Here is a 22,750-nt window from a genome sequence, read left to right as displayed (position 1 = left end):
CCATTCTCGCACTCTTCCTATAACTGCTTAGTGGCGTTTATAGTTGAAAGCCATCGAGATTTAAATGGTATATTTGTTTTAACTCCTTTTCCAGAAATAAACTCCCAACTTTAAATTTTTGATAATAGTTTATGAGGGGATTTTTTTGGATATACAAGTACGATAAGCTTTACCAAGGTCTTGTTTTGGTTTGCTATCATTAAAACTATTAAAATGGATGTCAATATCATGGACAAACTCCCTGTATGGATTGCATCAGATCGCAAATTGTTTTGGGGATTGTCAACCATTTCTTCAATGGTAGCACCAACTGTTTGGCTTAGAGTTCGGACTGCAACGGAAACTTTCATTTTAAGCCTGCTGTTTCCATTTTGCTAGCAAAAATTGCATGGTGGCTACTGGAAAAAATTCCCAGTCAAAAATATTTAACAACAATTGGTAAATGCTAAAAGTACATGTAGAAATTGCATTGTGTCCACCGGACTTTAAATACTAGTATCAATTCACACAATAATTTACCTATATTTTATTGCCATCTGGGTTCAAATGTGGACAACCAAAAATTACTTTTCCAGAAATGCTCGAAATTTTTTAAAAGTGTAAACATATATGAAACATAAGGAAAATTGTCTTATTAAGAAATATTTTTTTCTAGATGCACACTATAGTCCTGTTTTGTAGACAAGATTGTGGTTTATGCCACAACTTACTACAACTACTTTTTACAACTTATCTTTAATTATAATGGCATTTTATAAAGTGTTTTATTAACTCGTTTTGAAGTTCACAGAAGATATAGTTCGACAATGTAAAAATGTAAATGAATGTGTATATCAAAATTAGTCAATTTTTTCAGAAAAATTACGGCAATGTGGCAACTCAATTATTTGAGGGTGATGCATGCGCAAAAGATCCACACCTTCTCTACGAGAATATCATAGCCACCTGCGGCGCACAACTTTTTACCAACACTTAAATAGCTCCGTTGCCACATTGCCGTAATTTTTCTGAACAAATTGTCAAACTTTGATAAGAACACAAAATCAGTCTCTGAAATCCGAATATAATTGGCAACGCCGAGCTAGATAATTGCTATTGCCATAGAATTCAAACAGTCTGTATGGCCTACCCTATCCGTTGCTAGTCTACATCCCTCCAGCGACACAATGTTACTCATGTCTGCTCTACGGACATACAAAAAAAACTGCAAAGGAAAAGAGAAATGTTTCAACTGTGGGGATAAGAAACATGACAAAGATGATGATGATGATTCCCATTCGTGTCCCACTAAATGTCATTTTTGTAGGGGTAATCACAAGACAACTAGTAAGACATATCCCGAATATGTAAGGCAGCAAAATATTAAGAAGTTGATGGCCTTTGAAAATTTGACTTACTATAATGCAGAAAAAATGTGTCCAAAAACGTATATCCAATAGGATGAAGACCTTTAGGAATCCAGAAATTTTCCAATTCATGTCCGACCCTCTCGCAATAAGCGAAGTTTACCAGAGCAGGAGACGATGATCCCTTCCCAGAGAAGGGTGACTGACTTTAATACAAGTAGGAACAAAAGATCATATCAATAAGTAGCTTCAACCGATCCAAATAAAAAGAGAATAGTACAAAAATCTTATGACAAAGTAGAACACAACAAAGACCACAAAAAATGATTGGAATTCTTTTATAAATGACTATTCTCAGTCAAATGAAGTGCCTACTAATAGTGCCTCGAATCAGAGCTATTGATAGAAAGAGAACTTACCTATCGATGAAGCGTCTCTGGTAAATTCTATTTTAGTAAAATTTAAAAAAATCTCTACAGAGAATCAGAATCCAATTAAAAAATTTGTTTTAACCACTTAAGTAATAATAGTTACATGGACTGGGACCTAACAAGTCCTTAAAGTATTGGTAGCAAAGTGCCCTCTAATACCGACATCCAAAGAAGAAAAATAACCTCCCAATTCAACAACCTGAAAATTATTCAATGGAATATTAGAATAGTTAAAGCCAATAGATCGAACCTAATAATGCCAGTTAGAGAACACAAACCAGACATAATATGTTTGAACGAAACATGCCTAAAGACGGAATCTAGTTTGTATTTAAAGTCATACAACATCTTGAGACAAGACAGACAGGACGCATACGGAGGGGTGGCAACATATATTAGGAATAATTTAATCTATAATCAGGTAAAAACTTTTAATGACGAAAATTCACAGTACATTATAATCAAAATAAGCGATTAAAACATAATTAATGTCTATTCTAACTCAATTAGCAATATATCAAACCATTTTTTGTCAACAGTTTTCGAAAAACTCACAGATAATGTAGATAATGTAGAACAGGAGAGGAAAACTGATAGCAGATTTTGTTACTTTTAATAATTATGTAATTTTAAATGACAGCTGACCAACTCTTTTCCACCCACCGCAATCGCCAGTTAGGGCAGTCAGCATAACGATAGTATTTAACAATATAGCTGACTTGCTTAATTGGGAGGTTTTGAACGACTGCGGGAACAGTGACCATTTCCCGATTGTCGTGGAGTTGAGGAATGAAAACTTTATTAAACTAAGACCCAAAATGATATCTCACTCCTATCGGAACTTTGGTAGGGCTGACTGGAACAAATTTTATGAAACTGTTTTAGCTGGTATATCCATGAATAGTCAAGATCTGGGATTTGCGGAATTAAACAATATAATAAATAAAGCGGCCGATCTCTCCATCCCCATGGGAATTAAATTTTCATCAGGAAGAATATCCAATCCTTGGTGGGACCACGATTGCTCGTAAATAATAAACAGAAGGAAAGAATGTATTAAAAATTTTAAACTGAACCCAACTCTAGAGAATTATATTCATGCAAAAAGGAATATAGCATTAGCAAAAAAGCAGTTAAACAGCAAAAAGAGGTCAAAATTCAATGAATTTTGCGAATATCTTAACAGAAAATCGAATATGTCGTATGTATGGAAAAAAATAATAAAGGGAATAAAGTTTCCTGCAAACTTCATAACATAGATGACTCCCTGAGAGGGCGAATTTTGAATAAAATGGCCATTTGTAATATAGAACCCGAATTCACACAGAAAATTCCTATGGAGCATATTAGACCTTGGAAGAACTCAACAACATAAGAAGTCCTCAGCCCCGGGTTTAGATGACGTCTCGTATGAGATGATTAATCATCTACCCATCGAAGCCAAAAAAGCCTTACTGAAAATATATAACAACCTTCTGGATTGGGATGTGATCCCTACCGAGTGGAAAAAATATAACATCATCCCGATACTTAAACCCAATAAGAGCCCCCATAGCATTGACCATTTTAGACCTATTACCTGGGCATCATGTTATATTAAAGTGTTACAGATAATGATTAAAAACCGTATGGAACATTTACTGGAAAGCAAAAATGCTTTCTCTCATTTTCAGACACGATTTCGAAGAGGTGTAAGTATAAATCATAACCTAGCGCTGAATACTACACATACCAATCTAGCTTTTGCCCGCAATTCATCGTTAGCAGCAGTTTTCCTAGATATAAAATCCACCTATGACACAGTTAATATCCATAAACTATATAATAAACTCAACGAACTAATATTCCGGTACAGCTATCCAACCTTATCTTTAAAATTCTGGACAATAGATCTTTATTCCCCAAAAATAATGAAGACTCCCTAATTGGACCAATATTAGCTACTTCGGGCCTCCCACAAGGGTTCCTCTTAAGTACAGTCCTTTTTAACTTTTATACTTTAGAATTATATAAACTCTTTCAAAGGAAAGTGAAGATAGTAGGTTACGCGGCTAATTGGTGCCTGTTCTACGAAGGGAAAGACATAGAGTTACTGGTAAGCAAACTTAATAGAGCTCTAAAAACATTACAGAACTGTCTAGAGAACAACAACCTTTCCCTGTGTACTGATAAATGTGAAGCCGTCTGGTTTACAAAAGGTAGGAGAAGATCCCCGCCGGTAAATATAAAAATAGATAATAAGGAAATTACTTTTAAGAACTATGTCAAATATTTAGGAGTGGTGCTACAAAAACATTTGAAGTGGAATATGCACGCCGAATATAGCTGTGATAAAGCAAAGAAGCCAATTAATATAATAAAATGCGTAAGTAGAGTTTCATCGGATGCAGATCTCCATACTCCATACTCTGATTAGGACCCACCTAGATTATGGTTCCATTTTCTTGAACCCCAACAACAAGACTGCACTTAACAAGCTTAACGTGATCCATTTTGAAGGTTTGAGAATAGCGCTGTGATGTATGAGGTCAACCCCAACGAATGTCTTGCTGGCTGAAGCATCGGAACTGGACCTGAATACAAGGGGGAGAAAACTGGCAGTAACCCTATTGCCTTGATCGATCCACTTAAACTAAATATAAATATAGAAAATGCGGAAGCCCATTTTCGAGGGAAAATAGAGAAATATATCCATATATTCTCTAGTTTTTTACTGATGCCTCAAAACAGGGTGAGAGGGTTGGATTTGGTGTTTATATACCAAAAATTAATTATAAATTTTCGGCAAAACTTCACAAAGAAATATGTATTGCCACAGCAGAGATGATAGCAATAAAATAGGGACTAAGAGTTGCTCTACAAAGCCTTTACAAAAGTTATTATCATTATTTTATATCATTTATTAAAACTATGGGAGTAGATGTTACGATGGCCTGGATATCGGGGCACTCGGGTATTGAAGGTAATGAAAAAGTGGATACTCTGGCTAAAATAGGAAAAGACCTAAACATCCCCTTGAATATTAAACTGGACTTACAGGACGTGAAGAATAAAATTCTTAGAGATATTACTAATAGTTTTCGAGAACGGTGGAAAGACTCAATACAAGAAAAAGGTAAAAGATATAGAAAGTTTTAATACAACTTAATTTTCCTAATAGAAGATGGTTTTCTCAGTTTGCCTACATAGACAGAGGCCATATAACTACTATAATTATAATGAGAACTGGACAATGTGTGGTGGGGGAATACCTGACCCAGATAGGGGTTAGGGACTCTCCGTTCTGCGAGTGCGGCGGGGTTGAGAACCTTAATCATATATTTTTTGAATGCCCTATAACAAAAGTCTCGGGTGTGGATTTATACGTAAACTTTAGAAATGACGGACTTAACATACCAGTTTGTGTTGAAAATATGTTAAGCACCCCAGTGCGGAGATCATACAAATGGTCATATGCTTTTTAGATTATAATAGGAAAAAACTTTAAGATAGGAGTCGAAGTCGGACAGCCTCTCCCTAGTAACAATACTAGGGAATTTTAAATTATATGTATTTGAATCTGTTGTTTCTCAGATCTGACGAGCCTGGTCCCATGGTCCATTCTAGGCCAGGAACGCCCGTCCCAAGTGCTGAAGTTTATTTGTCCTTTTTTTTGTTTTTTAAATGTGACCGTCTTGCCTGTTTGTCTTTAGTTTTTGTGTGCTCTGAGTCCGCCTACTAACGGACCCTATCTCCTCAGCAGCTTTTTATGCCTCTTAAATAGAAACAGAAGTCTGAAAATTAAACTTCCCCAGGGGAACAGTCTCCATTATCTGGGGTAGTTCTAAATAGTGGTGGCAAATTGCCTAGTAGTTGCGCCAACCCCAAAAAAGAAGAAGAAGAAACAGTCTGTGCCATTGTTGTTTACATGTTTGGTGTTTATGATTCTCTCCGTACCTTTTTCGTGTTTTTGTGAAAAACTTGTGTTTGTGGTCAAATAGCTGTAGGAAAGGTGTTTGACTAATATGTTTTAGTGTACAAGAGTTAGAGGAAATACAAGAAAACAATTAAGCCCCAAATTTTACTAGAATAATCACAAGAAATACCCCTTGACAATTACAAATCCTTGTAAAACTCAATGTGGGAAAGTTTGTCATCACGCTTAGTGAAAACAAACTTGCCTTTTGCTTGTTCAAAAATTACAGAAATTATTACTGCAGAAAGTGGGGAATTACCAGAATCAGTTCAGCTGCAAAAGGAAATATTTAAAGGATAAATCTGCAGGATATTTTTGGGAAGTCTGAAGGCATTACAAGAAATGTTTGGGAATTACCTAGTCAACTATTCAAAATTTTGAGGTATTTCATTTATCACCTGTTTCCTTAGGGAAGTAAGGGAATACTACAGTATGTACACACACAAGTTGACACTGATTAAATAGAAACAGTTCTATCAACAAATATTGATTTTATAAATCTGCTTGTTGGATTCGGGACAACTTGAGTAGGAAAAATATATGCACAACTTGGGAACAAGAGATCTTGATTAGTCTCCGACTATTTTCTCAATCCTTGCTTGGCTCAAGAGTAAGCTATGTCCTTGACTTGTAAGTATCGCTTGTGTGAATAACTATTTAGTACAAGTTGACGGACAAGTTATGGGACTGATCCACATTCTCTATCCCATTTTCTTTTTTTGTAGACTTGCATGTATGTCAGTTTTCAGGTAGTGTCATTCAATTTACATTTTAGTTTTTAATTTACCAAAAGATGAAATTGTAAAGAAACAATGGATAATATTCCTTGTCAAAAATGGAGCTGCCAGGGAGGCTGATAGCTTTAAAAGATCACCCATATGTGGGGGTCACATCACTCCTTGAAGCTATAGAAGAGGTGGTAAACACTTGATAAAGTAGGCATTAGGTAGATATTGTGATCAGTTGTAAATTGTGGTACTTATTTTTATTCTATTTGCCGATGGTACTTAACAGTGTCATGATGGTACTTAAAGTGCCAAATGGTACCTGTTTCATTTCTGATGTATATCTAACCCGATTGATAAAATAATTCCACATCCTTTAAAAATATTATTTTGTTGGTAATATGTTACCATCATTTTTTTGGTCTAAAATATTGATATTTTTCCTGCATAATTTGTTAATGTGAAAATTTCCCATCTTAAATATAAGAGAAATTTTTGTTGATAGGGGGGCGTTTTTGGACTTTATTTCCAACAAGTCATAATAATAATAATAATAATAATCTCTTTCCCAGGTAAAACTAGAGCAGACACCAGCAGATCTTTAAGCTTCACTGGTGGTCAAAACAACATTACAAGTTATAGAGAAGCCTGGCACAAAATAACTTAAGGCACAGTAAAGGCAAGTAAAGTGCTCCTGATGTAAATTTTGTTTCGAATTTACAGTTAATGAAATTATTGCTTTAGTTATTCTACTAATAATTAATAATAGTTTAATGAATTATAAACTAAACAATTTTTTATTGCTTTCACCTTCTTTTTTGCAATTTTTGAAGGTGTAATCAAGTAATATAAAAGTTCCTTAAAAAGAGTAACACAGAAGCATCTTGTGTCGGACGCCATTGTGCAAATAAAAAATAAATATTAATATGGTATTAGAAAATGCAGCATATACATTTTTTTTTATTTTCTTATTACGTTTATAAGCAACAATGTATTTTATTCTTTTCAATAAAGGTCTTATTAATTAATTCATGTATTTATTCATTGATATTTTTACATTGTGTTAGTTCTCTTACGTGCCACTATATCTTCTGTTAACTTCAAAACTATTTAATAAAACACTATATAAAATGCTATAATTAAAGGTCAGTTGTAGTTCTGGCATAAACCACAATCTTGTCTACAAAACCAGTCTGGAGTGTGCATCTGGAAAAAATATTTTCTGATGGGACATCTTCCTATTAGAACGTTTCAGGTGAGCTTACACTTTTAAAACATCCCAAGCATTTCTGGAAAAGTAATTTTTAGTTATCTAGATTTGAAACCAGATAGCAATAAAATAAAGCTAAATTATTATTATTCCATTATTCTAAATGTATTTTTAGCAGATAACAATTGCTGTTAAATATTTTGGAATTTTTTGCGGTAGCCACCCCTTTTACCAGCCAAATGTACTTCAAATTTTCACACAATAAACACTTTTTTATCTTGTGGTAATGTTAATTCTGGTACATTTAGAGCTAATTGTTTATTGACTTGTTTTATAATTAATTTTCTTCGTTACATTTTCCAATACCTACAGTTGTTTAACAAAATTGTCCATTGGTACTTTTAATAATTATACATTTGGGAAGCGAAACTTTCGGCAATTACTAGACTTGCGATGAAAAAATGAGCGTTCTGTCTATACAAGGTGCTTGTTGAACATTTTTTTCCACTTAGATGGCTACAGTGCGATATCTAGTACCTCAAAGTCACTTTTAAAGCACATTTCGTGAATTCGACTTTATTTACATTTTCAATAGAGGTTATACCAATAAGTTTATAAAAACAAGCTGTTTGCGCGCCGATTTACGGGCACAAATTCGGGAAAAATTAGCTGGTATCGTGTCTACAGCGCTTAAAGAACCAAAACGCTAAAATACTTACGAAATTATGTTGGTTATTTGTTTATTTTATTGTTTAACTTCTACTTTACTCGTAGCGCAATCCGGTAACAAAGTACTTTTTAGTTGACATAGTTTTCTGAGATCATGTGATCCAAAAGTACAGCATAGTATAAAATTAAAATATAAAGCCATCACGGTATATAGGACTGATACAATAAGATCATGTGACATCCCCCTTTTTACAATAAAATTTTAAAAGTTTAACTTTCTACAAATAGAGTTTACAAGTCAAAATGTATGATGAAAACATAATTAATAAGTTGGAAACCAGACTCAGTTTAATGAACAATTGAAAGTAATGATTGGGTCACCTATTTAAAATCTTATTTAACTGATTTAATTTTATTGTTATCGTTACCTTATATCTAATATCACAATATTCTATCACTTTTATGGTCAATTTACATATATGGACAAAACTGTAGACAGACAAATTCATAACTGCAGTGATTTTATTTTAAATTTAAAATTGGTTTTTTTGATTTTTGTAAAATCATTTAAAAGTGCTTAAGTTGATGTTAAATACTAATTAATTTTAATTAGTAAAAGCTAAAGTTAAACAGTAAATTTATTACATTGACAAAATATAATTCCTTATATGTATAAAGACAAATTGAGTTTTATTTGGACCAACCGTGAAATTAAAATAATGATGGTTACCTTGTGTGAAGGAGTTTAAAATTGATAAAAAAAAAAGAAGTTTTCACTTTATGTAAAGTGAGAGTACAAAAGTTGTATAAGCAAAAAAATATATATATATTTTTTTAAGACTGTGGACTAGTGTCCACGACAGTCAGAAAGTTTCTGTGGAATTTTCACACTTTGTCCAGATCTAGTTCTACGACTAGTGCTCTCCTCCCCTTCTTTGAAGTTTCTAAAAGTTTTATATTCTCTACATTTTCCAATTGATAGTTGTCAAAAGAGTTATTTACATTTTTTAGAGTTTTTTCTTGGTCAGAGTTGGAATTTATAAAACTAGAATTTAAAAAAGAACTAGAACTACAGCTCACAAGGCTGTCATTGTCACTACAGCTATTTACATTTAAATTGCTACCAGAGTTGTTGCTTACACCAGGATCAGCCTGTATATATTCTTTATCAGAATCATTCTGTATAGGAGAATTTTCTACATCTCCAGAAATGGACTTTTCATTGTTGTTTGAATTATTGACTATTTTCAAAAAATATCTATTATTATGAAAATTATTTTCTGAAAATAACTCAGGAAAACTCCTTGGCTCTCTCGAGCTTCGAGATGGAAAATCTTTGGATGTTTTGAGCTCTTTTTTTTTGAAAAATTCTTAAATTCTAAGCTACAAAACTTGCTTGCATTATCTGTTATTAAAATTTTGGAAATACCAAAAGGTGAAAAAATTGATTTGAATTTATTAATTAAATTTTGAGAGGTTAAATTTTGATTCAAATTAACAACTTCCACAAATTTTGAATAGTAATCGACAATTAAGAGGTAACACTCTGATCGAAATTGAAAAATATCTGCAGCTACCTTTTGCCAAGGCAATCTGGGAATGTCGTGAGGCCTCAAAGGCTCAGAAGTCTGAGATCTCTGATACATGTGACATGCATTGCAAGATGTTATCATGTCTTCAATTTGTTTTCGCATCCCTGGCCAGAAAAATGACAAGTTAGCCATATCCAAACATTTTTTATAACCTAAATGGCTATGATAGAGTTTTTGAAAAATTTCTTTACGTAGGGCTTGAGGAACAATTAATTTATGGCCCTTAAAAATAAGTCGATCGACACAAGAAATTTCTTCTTTAAATCTGTAATAGAACTACTTGACACTTTCCGGACAGCTTCTGATGCTTTTGGGCCAACCTTTCTCCAAAATGCTTTTTATTAAACAAAGTTCTAGATCGTCACGAGTCAACTTTCGAATTTGCTTTTTTTTTCTCATCAGTATTAAGGGAAAGCCCAACAGCACAGATTTGTGACTCAATATCAAAATCAAGACTTTCATTAAAGTTAATTTTTGAATTGAAAGCTCGACTCAAAGTGTCTGCCACAATGAGTTTTTTGCTTGGTTTATACATAAGGTCAAAATCATATTTTTTTAACTGCATGAGCATTCTTTGTAATCTTGGTGGAGTAAGATAAAAAGGTTTTTTAATCAGATGAACATGAAAGAACATAGGGTAATCTCCGGAAAGAATATTTACCAAAAGGTGTTGTTGCAAACGTGCAAAGTTTAGAGCTTTCTTTATCTAATTTTATCTGGAGAAACCCCCGGGTTGCATCTAAAGTACTAAAATATCTAGAACCATGCATTTTTGATGCTATTTCATCCCAAGTAGGCAAACGAAAGGTTGGTTTCCTTAAAAATTGATTTAATCGAGAAGGATCCAAGCAAATGCGAAAATTTCCATTAGGTTTTTTAACAATTACTATGGGATTTACCCAATCGGTACATTTAGTTACCTTTTTTATGATTTTTCCTTTTTCTAATTCATTTAAAGTATGTTTTAATTTTTTAGTCAAAGCTATCGGAATTTTTCTAGCAAGACAAACTGAAGATATAGCATTCTCTTTAAGTTCTATATGATATTCCCCTTCTAGACAACCTATTCCACGAAAAATATGTTTGTATTTATTTAAAATTTGATTGACATTTGAATTATTAGAAAAATCATCTATTGATTGAATTTTTTTTGTCAGTTCTAAATAACCTTTCAAACCTAAAATTGGTATGCTATTAATGTCTGCTACATAAAATAAAAGGTTGTTAATCTTATTATTCGATTTACATTTTAGAAAACACTGGCCCAAAATTGGTAAATTTTGTTTTGTATACGAGCTTAGTTTTACATTTGTTTTTTGCAAGTTTGGAATGTTAAAATTTATTTTATTTAGTATGCTCACAGGTATTATGTTTGCCATTGCCCCAGTATCTATCTTAAATGATATGTTTGCCCTATCATTGATCTCAAGGTTCGTCACCCAAGAATTCTCGTAGACTGTCCCTATTGTCCCAGAGCAGGATTAATAGAAAAGTTTTGTTCGATGATGTCTAAAAGTAAAAAATTCTTACTATCGTCATCTTGACTTAAAGAAGAGTTTTGTTCAACCGTGTGAACCCCTTTTTTAAAATTGTTGTTTTTTTTAAAGTTAGCATTTTGTTTCTGCTGAAAGAATAATTTTTTATTAATATTATTACTGTAATTAGAAAATCTTAAGCATAAATGAGAAAAATGATTAAAACCTAAACATTTTCTGCACTTAACTTGGTACACCGGACATTGTCGCTACCCATGTACTCGACCACAATTACGACATGGCTGGTTTTGCTGCAAACTTCTCGCACTGTAGTTACTGGACAGAACAGATCTCGTCTGGTTGGAAAAATGCCTAAACTTTGATTGTTCAGGACGGAACTTCTTGACAGCGTTTACATCTCCATTGTTGTCACCAAAACCATTTGTTATGTTTTGATTCTGCTCTTTTGTGGACTCAGAACTCACACAAAAGCTGACTGCTTCCTATAGAGTCTTGCAATCTTTATCAAACAGCTGTTTTCTTAATTTATCGCATTTCAAACCGCATACCAACAAGTCTTTTATTAAAGATTCTCTCAAATTCTCCAGTTCACAAGATAATGACAAGTTTTTTAATTCAATTATAAATTGTTCTATAGTTTGGCCTTCTTTCTGCCGACATGATAAAAATTTATATAAGTGAGGTTAGTTTTTGGATTAAAATATTCATCAAACTTTTTAAAAAGCAATTCTAAAGTTTCCTCTACATCATCTTCATATGTGAATGTGTTATAAATTCCAATACCTTCATCTCCCATCAAGGTCAAAAGTTGAGCACATTTTGTCGCTCCCCCTTTTTAATAATTTCTGTTGCTTTGAGATAGGTTGTGAACTTCTGCTTCCAAAATTTCCATTCTTGACCAAGATTACCACTGGTAAAGCTCATGGGCGATATACCACGTTCCATTCTTACAAAAATGTTAATCTGCAAACATCCAGAAAATCACGCAATCTTTCGGTCTTGCTCTCAGTTCAGCGTCAGGTCGACATCGTTGGCTTCTTTTAGGTTCGAATATTTAACTGCGCCATGTTTATTTTGTTGTTTAACTTCTATTTTACTTAGAGGAGACGGGCTAAAAAAGAACACATCTGGTCGTAGCGCAACCCGGTAACAAAGTACTTTTTATTTGAAATAGTTTCCTTAGATCATGTGATCCAAAAGTACAGCATAGTATAAAACTAAAATATTAAGCCATCACGGTATTTAGGATTGAAACAATAAGATCATGTGACATTATTGGAAGCCGCTAGGCATTATGGGTTGAACGTCAGAAAATGCAGTTCGAGCTACCATTGGTTAAAAACGAAATTTCAAATCTCGCACATACGCATATTGAACAGACCTCAAAATTTTGTTACATATTTGCTCCACAAGTTCCTGGACTATTAGCATAGGCAGGGCCTCTATATGTCTAGTAGCTATACGGTTTAAACTAATGGGTGGTAAAAAAATAATGAAACCTCATGTAATTCCTCTCATTTTTAATTGCCAGTCAGACAGAGTAAGAACATTGTCAGTTCCTGCAAGAGCAACGCAGCTGTTAAAAGGACAAATACAAGACTTCTTGATGAAGCAGTAACTTTCTGTTCTACTACAACATTATCGGTGTCAAACTAGTGTCAGTCCTCAAAGCGACCCCCAACCTATTACTGGCTGGCCATGGACGTGAAAAGTATTGATGCTAATTTGCCACAAATAAGTGTTTCTATACAAGCGCATCGACCTGTAATGTTTAATTAAGTTTTATAATGAAGATATGAAAAAACCAGAATCTAATCTAAAAAATATGTACGACAGTCCGTTTAGTCTAAAAGTAGTGAAAATCGTTTCAATGAAAATGATGGTTATAATGACACTTAGTCAAGCTCGTAGTAGTAGTCATAATGAAGTGAGTGAAGAACTTTCTGATGAAAAGAAAAATACTCTTAAAAGTATATGCTTACGCTCTACAGCAATGAAGTTGCAAAATAGGCCTAGGTAATACTTGGGGTTACCTGATGATGCCTATATTATGTATTTTCTTGAAAAATACTGTAAAATAGATTCTATGCATATATTTTTGACTTAATAAAAATAGAATCAGAAGTACATTTGTTTGCTTATGAAAATCATAGAAATAATTACAGAAAAGTGAAGCATTTTAATATTGAATTAAAATTCATATAAAATAATAATAAAGTAACTGTAATATTTAAATAATTGAGCTGATAAAAGCTAGTAACTAGTAATTTAATTTTTCTACTCCCTTCTGTAAAATACTTAATTACACATTGCCGTAATTTTTCTGAAAAAATTACGAACGCAAAATCAGTCTATATAATTGGCAACGCCGAGCTAGGAATTGCTAGTACCATAGAGTCTGTGCGATTGCTGTTTACTTTTTTGGTGGTTTTTGTGAAAAACTTGTTGTTTGTGGTCAAAACTCTAAGGAAAAAAATGTGCCTATATTCGGGTAAGTGTTGCTTTATGTACAAGTTAATTTAAAAGTTTTAAAATTGGTTTCTATAGGACTCCCACTCACAAACTTGTATAATTTGTGCTTTCAATACTTGCTCCTTCAGGCAATTACAAGTGTGGCAAATATCAGGACCTAATAGAATTTGAGACAAACCCGAGTGATTTAACAAACTGCAAGGTACACTTAAATAGCTACATAGGAAAGATGTTTGGCTAATATGTTTTAGTGTACAAGAATTAGAGGAAATATAAGAAAACAATTAAGCTGCAAGTTTTACTAGAACAATCACAAGAAATACTCCTTGATAATGACAAATCCTTGTAAACCTCAACGTGGGAAAGTTTTCTTTTGTCATCATCACACTTAGTGATAACGAAATTACCTTCCGGTTGGTCCAAAATTACAGAAATTATTACCGCAGAAAGTGGAGAATTACCAGAATCAGTTCAACTGCAACAGGAAGAACTTGAACGATACATCTGCAGGATGTTTTTGGTAAGTGTGAAGGCATTACAGAAAATCTTTGAGAATTGCCAGGAATTTTAGGCAAGTATTCAAAATTTTGGGATACTTGATTTGTAGGCCTTAGAGAGGTAAGTGAATACTGCAGTACATACATACAAAAATTTGGCACTGATTGAATAGAACCAGTTCTATCAATAAATACTGATTTTGTAAATCTGCTTGTTGGATTCGGGACAACTTGAGTAGGAAAAATATTATATGCACAACTTGGGAGGAAGAGATATTGATTAGTCTCCAATTATTTTCCCAACCCTTGCTTAGCTCAAGAGTAAGTTATGTCCTTGACTCGTAAGTATCACCTACCTCCCTTGTATGAATAGCTATTTAGTACAAGTTGTGGGACTATTTACTACAAGTGTGGGATGTTCTCTATCCCATTTTTTTTTGTTAGACTTGCACATATGATTGTTTGTGTTAGTGTTGATATAATAATCACTTATTCAGGTAGTGTCATTCAATCTACATTTTATTTTTTAGTTTACCAAAAGATGAAATTGTAAGGAAACAATGGATAACATTGCTTGTCAAGGACCTTCCAGGGATGCTGATAACTTTAGAAGATCATCCATATGTGGGGGTCAAATCACTCCTTTAAGCTATAGAAGAGGTGGTAAAGTCTTGATAAAGTAGGCAGTGCAGTGTCTTTTAGGTAGATATTGTGATCAGTTGTAAATCGGGTTACTTGTTTTCTGGTCATTCTATTTGCTGATGGTACTTAACAGCCCATATTTAAAGTGCCAAATGGTACCTTTTTTTAACCAGACTGATAAAATTTATCAAATAAGTCCACATTCCTCAAAAATATTATTTTGTTGGTAATATGTTGGTAATCTTGAACATAAGAAGAAATCTTTGTTGATAGTGGGCGTTTTTAGGCTTTATTTCCAACAAGTCAAAATAATAATTTCGTTCCTAAGTAGGACTAGAGTAGAAATCAGCAAACTTTAATCTTCAGTGGTAGTCAAAACAACATTACAAGTTATAGAAAAGCCTGGCACAGAATAACCAGCGGTCATCAGTTTTTAAAAAGAACTTAAGGCACAGTAATATATTGTCAACAAGTGCTTCTGATTTAAATTTTGTTTTGAATTTACCGTTAATGAAATTTGTGCTGTAGTTATTCTAACCATAATTACTAATATTTTATTGTATTATAAATGAACATTTTTTTATTGGTTTCATATTCTGTTTTGAAATTTTTAAAGGTGGGTGGTCCTCTCAAATCAAGTAATATAAAAGTTCCTTGAAAAATAAAAAATAAATATTATTATGCTATTAGAAAAATGCAGCATATATTTTTATGTAAATTCTTATTGTATTTATAAGCAACAATATATTTTATTCTTTTGAATAAAGGCTTTATTAAATAATTCATTTATCTATTTATACTAACCAAAATGAGTTGATAAAACGCTATATAAAATGCTATTATAATTAAAGGTAAGTAGTAGGCATAAACCACAATCTTGTCTACAAAACCAGCATTGAGTGTGCATCTGGAAAAAAATATTTCTTAATAGGATATCTTCCTTTAAGAATATTTCATGTCAGCTTACACTTTTAAAAAATCCCGAGCATTTCTGGAAAAGTAATTTTTAGTTATCTACATTTGAATCCAGGTTGCAATAGAATATTGCAAAATTATTCTGTGAGTTGATACTAGTATCTAAAGCCCGGTAGACACAATGCAATTTCTACATGTGTTTTTAGCATTTAACGATTGTTGTTAAATAGTTTTAACGAGAAATTCTTTGCGGTAGCCGCCATGCAATTTTTGCTAGAAAAATGTTTTTTAAATATTGAGGCAATAAATTACTGTTTAGGGTTTGGTAGTGTTAATTCTGTTACATTTAGAGCTAATTGTTTATGGACTTGTTTTATACTAGTTTTTAATTTTGCGTGGTTACATTTTCCAATACCTACAGTTTTTTAACAAAATTGTCCATTGGTACTTTTCATAATTATACATTTGGCAAGCGAAACTTTTTGCAATTACTAGATTTGCGATGAAAGAATGAGCGTTCTGTCGATATGAGGTGCTTGTTGAACATTTTTTCCACTTAGATGTTTCCAGTGCAATATCTAGTACCTCAAAGTTATATTTACACTTTTAGAGTCACATTTCGTGAATTCGACTTTATTTACATTTTCAATGGAGGTTAAACCAATAAGTTTGTAAAAACAAAATAGCTGGTATCGTGTCTATAGAGCTTAAAGAATCAAAACGCCAAACTACTTATAGAATTCTATTAAGACACCGATCCGTGTGCTGTAATTAAGTGTAATATTAAGCCTGTACTTGTCGCGCTAATTTTTTTAACAACGCTTTTCACACCTTAGTTTCTTTTTTGCCTGAAAATTTTATAGGATTTCGACATATTTTGAAAAAATACTGCCGTAAAAATCCAGCACCCAAACATTGACGACCTGCCAGCGGCCATGTTGGTTGTTGGAAGCCGCAAGGCTTTATGGGTCGAACGTCAGAATTTGCAATTAGAACTGCCATTGGTTGAAAACGTAATTTCAAATGTCGCGCATGCGCATATTGAACAGATCTCAAAATTTTGTTACATAGTTGCTTCACGAGTTCCTGTATTATTAGCATAGGCAGGGCCTCGATATGTCTAGTAACTATATGAACTGTAAGGATTAAATGTATTGTTCCGCAAAAATTAATGATTGCAGAAAACGTATAGTATGCAACACGTTTGGTACACCTTTTTAGTCGTTTATTAATCACCCGCTCCGCTCGTGCCAAATAAAGTCGTGACTGAAATGCCGTTTACCGCACTTGTTGCATAATATACTATTAACCGCAAAGTTTAAAGTCAACTTTAAAATTGAAATAAATCTTAAATTCAATTTGTGTATAAACGCCTCCGTTAAACTTCAATTATCAAACTTTTTAAATTAAATTGAATATATTTTTTTTCATTTTAATTATTTACTACTTATGCTTAATTCCTAGCTTTTACATCACAAACTTCAGCTTGACAAAAATTCTTCGATTTTTTAATGTATGATGCAGTCATAAATATATCAACTTTGGGTAAATTTTCAACATTTTAACATTTTCAGTCTGAATAGAACCACCAAATCAAACTAACCAAAACTTTCTCCGAAAGTAACTGTGTATCACGGTCTATCAAGGAGTATTGATAATTTTAGATGTTATTTCAATGTTTGTTTACGTGCCTAGATCGAAATGCAACGGTCTAACGTCACAACCAATAGCAACGCGTTTTAAGAGCAGGCAAAAATAATTCAGTTTTAAACATTTACGTTTCAGGTAATTTAATTGCGATTGGATTTTTTTCTTTTTATGAGAACTTAGTTTTGATATCTTATGATTTTAATTGATTTTATTTTTTGAGCAAGTTCCCTATTTTCACTACCTTTCTTTAAAAATTGGAGACGGCGCATCACTATCTGTAGCTGTTTAGAAAAAATATCTTTTTATAGCAAAAACCCATAACATGCTTATTAATTTATATCATGATTCGAGTCCAATTCTCAAAACACTATGTTTTATTAGTTTTAATTTAAAACTGGAAGAATTACATTTGATTTTGATCACATTCTGAATTTCCATTTCAGGATCTTCAGTTTAGTAACGTGAAATAAAACGTGCAGGTATTTTTTGGCCTCATAAAAAAATTATTGATATGGAACTAGCATATTTTTCGGTACATGATCTCGTATGATGAATCGTTTGTCCAAGGGATCGAGAATGGTTTTGACATAACCAAACCAATATATGACTAATCCTGGACCAAACCTGTAAAAAAATGATGATGAAATGCAGATAAAAACGTGACAACAAAACATAAAAAATTAACCTGTTCCAGTAACTAAGATATTGACTCTTCATATAATCATTATGACATTCCTCATCTGCAAACAATGCTTTACTTTCGATCCAATTAATAATGAATCCGTCACACGCAACAGGAACCTCAAGTTTTAAGTCTGGCGTTTTGTCATAACCATGCTTTCTCAAGTATTCTTCGTCTCTGAAGGTGAGACCCAGTTTAGCTGCTTCTTTGTACAATTTTATTTCATACTGTTGACCTAAAGACCTAATACATTTTTTGCAATTAAAAAGATTTTGACACTCAAATGGAGTCTTTACATCTTCATAGCATCTGCTGATGGACTATACAGGTTGTCAAATATTGTACACTAAAAAAAAATTGGATCATAGGTGATCAATTGCACAACAGTTGAACTCAGTCAAAGTGTTTTTACATATTGCACTATCACCATTTAAAAGAGCAATTTCCAAATTTGAGTCAATTTAAGTTAATATAAAAAACCTACCAAGAAAACCTCATATGCCAAAACCTGATCAGGTATAAAGTTGGCATTTTTCAAATTAATATTAACTGAGACATCTTTGCTGTCACTGTCCAAATTATCGAAGTACTTTTGCATAATTAATTTCGCCAACAAGCACGGAGATATATCTAAAGCTGTAGATAAATTTAACAATATACCAGGAGCTTCGCCATTACTCAAGCCCTTGTTGTAAAGTTCCCAAAAAGTATTACGTTTACTCTGGCACTTGCCGTAATTGCGTTTCATTTTTCGTTGATATCCATGAGATAATATGCTGTATAAAGTATCACAACTAACGCTAAAAAATTTTATTACAAAAATATAGCTTTTTGTAAAATCAAACTACCCTGGGAAAAGCTTCTGTAATAATTTTAAACAATCTCTGGAAAGTCCTTTGTAGTTAAAAACTACATTTGCTATTTCTTTATAAAGTTCAAAATCCATGCCTATTTTTAATTTACACATTAAATAAAAACAAACGGAATTGGGTCACAAAAATAAACAACCTAACCTAAACAAAGAATACATCTGATGATGTTACAATTCAATGGTCAAAATAAGGGAAGGAAAATATTGTCCGAGTGACATTATAAAATATGATTATTAAATTACTATTCCAAACAGTAAGCAAAAGCAAATGATTTCGACAAAATAAACCACTTAACCCTCAATACAAAGAATGATTCTTTTACTTCTTTGGTCACAACTCACAACTGGGAGTTAAAGTAAGTGTCTAGTGTCCTAAATATTTTAAGATAATATTATTAAAACATTATCATTAAATAAAAGAAAATGCACTTACACTTAAGACTTCCTATTTTACCTCCCCGCTGAAGATTTTCAGGTAACGTCAGACAGTGGTGGACGAGTGTCCTACGCGCTCGTAAATTTTGTTGAGTTACCAAATATGAACATTGCTCATAGAAATGGTTTATGACATTTTCCGTTTCGAATTTGAATTGATATTAATCCGCGAGAATTAAGAAAATATGTTTCGCATAAAAAACTTTCTATTTAATAACGTAGTTTACTGTAGATCATACGCTTATGACAAATCAAAACTTTTTCCCTTGTTAACGGAAGTTAAACAAGAGCAAACCCCACCGCCTGTCAGGACTCAGTCTTACGAAGATTTCTCCAAAATTAGCGAAGAACGTTTATTAGAACAAGCCCGGCAAGAAAAAGAGAGAGAAGCACACGTACGTTGTCGTATATTTAAGGAATCTATCAAGTTAAGCCAGTCAATTGGACAAATCGAACTGTCTAATTATGTGGGGAAGGAATTGTTAAAGCAGCGAAACGATACAAATTGGGAGAATTTCGATTTTAATTATCCAACCGAAAACAGTGCGGTTCATATTAAAGAAGAAAATTCGAGAAATTCAATCAATACTTCCATAATTAACAGACCTTTTCGTCAAGACCCAGGCAAGGTTTGTTGCTCATTTATTGGAGGAGGTATAAATGAACGATTTTGTGTAGGTAGTATTTTAGTCACAACATAATCGGCCACAATCATGCGAAATTATTGTGTAGCCTTGGAAATCGCTGTGGAAATCCCAAAAATCTGCAAAAATAGTCACATTTTTATAGAAGTTTTTTAATTTGCATAATTTATTTTTTACAGTAGGCAATGTAAATAAGTAACCTGCATTGCCAAAGCGTTAAACATAGACATCCGATATTTAGTAACTTAATCAGATTTTGTTTTGACTATTTTAATTTAACATTTTTTGAGTGATCATTTTAAGTTTTTAATTTTCCATAAATCTAAACCTTTAAAACATACCAAAGCGAAAAACATATGGACATGATTGAAATCTTAAATTGCAGGAATTTTTTTTATAAAATTGCAATTGCTTTATTTTGGAGTACTAAGCAAACACAAGTTTTGCTAACAAGTCATACGATGGCGTTTAAAGTCATTTAAAATTATGTTGTAAACTTTTCTTCAATTCTCTTCTCTCCTTTAGTTGAAATTTTGGAAAAAATACAGTTTGGCGAAGTATATGTTAAAGATTTTCAAATAAAAAAGATTTCTAAAAACGCATTGACGAAAAAAAATAAATTGACCCTTAATTTTGCAAAAATCTAAATTTAGGCTAAACCACGTTTTGAAAATGTCAACCCCAAAATTTTACTTATTTAAAACAACAGACCTTTCTTTGTAAGATAGATACCGATGTTACCGCCGCAATCATGAGGCATCATGCATATCATATAATGTTTCAGCAAATTAGTGTGGAAATCACCGATTCTGGTTCACCCTTAGGTCGAGTCTTGATCAATACTGTCACAATTTTTACAATAGTGGTTAACCTCTCAGTCTGTAAGTTAGGGGATGGGGGCCAAACACTTAAAATATTTATGCAATTGCAAGTTTTTTCTTTTTGGAAGGGCACCAACGTCACTACAAATGCATAGGCAACTGCTGACCTCGACATAAATTTTGTAGGTTGTAGCGGGATTCATTCCCGAAGAATGGCCGAGTTTTTTCATACCAAAAACCGGCGTTACAGGATTTTACACACTCCTGTTCGCTTTCGGCACTTTTCTGGTCAGCAAGGAAGTATACGTGCTAGATCACTACTTCTACCATGGCCTCGCTTGGGTAGTCTTGGGCACAGCTTGTGTAAAAGTGTTTGGTCCGCCTCTGGCACATCGCTTGGACCTTGAAATAGATAAATACGAGCACGAGTGGAATCAAAACAGAACGGAAACGACGAATTACTTGGAGGATCAAATCGTTGAAGAGCTCTTCAATCAGTATCAAATCGAAGGACAAATCATGCTCATGGACGCCAAAAGGCAGAATGTAGCGTTACAAATCGAAGAAGAATTCAGAAGGAGACAGATGGTTGTCTACAACGAAGTAAAGAGGAGGCTGGATTATTACGTGGAGCTGGAATTTGTGATGCGAAGGATCCAGCAGAAAAATTTGGTAGATTACGTTCAAAACGAAGTGAACAAGTCTGTCACCCCCGATATGCATGACAAATTAATCTACTATTCCATCGACAGGATCCTCGAGGAGTTAGAACGAAGTAAACTGTAGTTAAATCTACAGGGTGTTTCCTAATAAGATGCTGAACCTTAATGGCGATTGCTTGGATGATTTAAAAAAAAGTATTTATTTTCTCCCCATTTTCACTGAAACTGCTTTCAATATTTCGTCGATTGTTTGATGAGTAGAAATATATATTTTTTAATACCATTTTTTCTACTTTCATGCGTAAGGAAGGATGCACTCCTGATTTTTCAAAAAATATAACCCAAAATATCAAAACAAAAAAATCAGAGTATATCTGAAAACTAAATGAAAATTTTAACACGAAATCTGGAGAAAAAAGTTTTGCAATTTATTTTTGAAAATAGCAGTGGCGTATCATTTTTCTAGATAAAAATAAGCAAGTTAAAGTCGATAAATCGTTTTTACTGAGAAACGATCAGCAATTTAAAAAATGTAATTTATTTTTGAAAAAAGCAGTGGCGAATCCATTTTTGTCGATTAAAAGTCGGCGTCGCTTATATTAATTTAATTCTTCGACGACACAAAGTAGAGGGGTTATTTTTATTTTAAAATTTATTTGTTAAAAAGCAGTGGCGTATCATTTTTTTTTAATAAAAACTGCCAAAAAAAGGTTAACAGAGCAATTTTACTCAGAGATAAATCGTGATTTTAAAAATACATTTTTTTAGGAACAAGCAGCTGTCTATTATTATTTTTGGATAAAAATATCCATATCTTTATTCCGACGCCGACGACGAAAAGTAAAAAAAAACTTTTTACCCACGCGGTTTCGATGAAAAAACCATTTTCTTAAATACTTTCAACACCCTGTATATAGAAATGTAATGTAAATAAAAATCACGCCAAGAATCGTACCCTTAAAAAACGGCATGTTATTACGACACACCTGTCTGTTCGCGACTAATATAGGATTTAAAGTTACGCAAAGAAAAAAT

At 32.9% G+C, this 22,750-nt stretch overlaps 2 protein-coding genes and 1 long non-coding RNA gene across 10 annotated transcripts; 2 read left to right on the top strand and 1 right to left on the bottom strand.

Annotated features, from left to right (window-relative positions):
- The first annotated feature begins 13,181 nt into the window (after window positions 1–13,181).
- Window positions 13,182–15,794, top strand: LOC132708393 (uncharacterized). 8 transcript variants are annotated; one of them, XR_009619939.1, is made up of 3 exons: window positions 13,182–13,915; window positions 13,972–14,098; window positions 14,156–15,794. It is a non-coding gene; the product is annotated as an uncharacterized LOC132708393 (long non-coding RNA). The 8 variants fall into 8 exon arrangements; XR_009619936.1 differs by having other exon boundaries at window positions 13,972–14,734; window positions 14,924–15,792; XR_009619938.1 differs by having other exon boundaries at window positions 13,972–15,261; window positions 15,322–15,792.
- A 9-nt stretch (window positions 15,795–15,803) lies between these two features.
- LOC132708391 (CDAN1-interacting nuclease 1) lies at window positions 15,804–19,466 on the bottom strand. The gene is made up of 6 exons (XM_060680700.1): window positions 19,131–19,466; window positions 18,767–19,082; window positions 18,579–18,628; window positions 18,286–18,525; window positions 16,003–18,224; window positions 15,804–15,942 (listed from the first exon to the last, which is right to left on the bottom strand). The coding sequence occupies exons 1-5, from the start codon at window positions 19,247–19,249 to the stop codon at window positions 18,104–18,106; spliced, it is 846 nt and encodes a 281-aa protein (XP_060536683.1). The 5' UTR covers window positions 19,250–19,466; the 3' UTR covers window positions 15,804–15,942; window positions 16,003–18,103.
- A 236-nt stretch (window positions 19,467–19,702) lies between these two features.
- LOC132708390 (ATP synthase subunit b, mitochondrial-like) lies at window positions 19,703–22,565 on the top strand. The gene is made up of 2 exons (XM_060680699.1): window positions 19,703–20,217; window positions 21,240–22,565. The coding sequence occupies exons 1-2, from the start codon at window positions 19,774–19,776 to the stop codon at window positions 21,837–21,839; spliced, it is 1,044 nt and encodes a 347-aa protein (XP_060536682.1). The 5' UTR covers window positions 19,703–19,773; the 3' UTR covers window positions 21,840–22,565.
- Window positions 22,566–22,750: the final 185 nt, after the last annotated feature.

This window comes from Cylas formicarius, unplaced genomic scaffold (assembly GCF_029955315.1).
Source record: "Cylas formicarius isolate icCylForm1 unplaced genomic scaffold, icCylForm1.1 PGA_scaffold_10__41_contigs__length_53128322, whole genome shotgun sequence".
Classification (NCBI taxonomy): domain Eukaryota; kingdom Metazoa; phylum Arthropoda; class Insecta; order Coleoptera; family Brentidae; genus Cylas; species Cylas formicarius.
The sequence above is the reverse complement of the archived record's forward strand: the minus strand, read 5'-3'. Positions and strand labels throughout refer to the sequence as shown.

Excerpts from the sequence above, each read along its gene's own strand:
- LOC132708390 (XM_060680699.1), top strand. The coding sequence starts at position 19,774 with ATGTTTCGCATAAAAAACTTTCTATTTAATAACGTAGTTTACTGTAGA. Across the intron at positions 20,218-21,239 it reads TTCGTCAAGACCCAGGCAAG|GTTGTAGCGGGATTCATTCC; the intron begins GTTTGTTGCTCA and ends TAAATTTTGTAG.
- LOC132708391 (XM_060680700.1), bottom strand. The coding sequence starts at position 19,249 with ATGTGTAAATTAAAAATAGGCATGGATTTTGAACTTTATAAAGAAATA. Across the intron at positions 19,083-19,130 it reads TTACAGAAGCTTTTCCCAGG|CGTTAGTTGTGATACTTTAT; the intron begins GTAGTTTGATTT and ends AAAATTTTTTAG. Across the intron at positions 18,526-18,578 it reads TCAGCAGATGCTATGAAGAT|GTCTTTAGGTCAACAGTATG; the intron begins GTAAAGACTCCA and ends AAAATGTATTAG.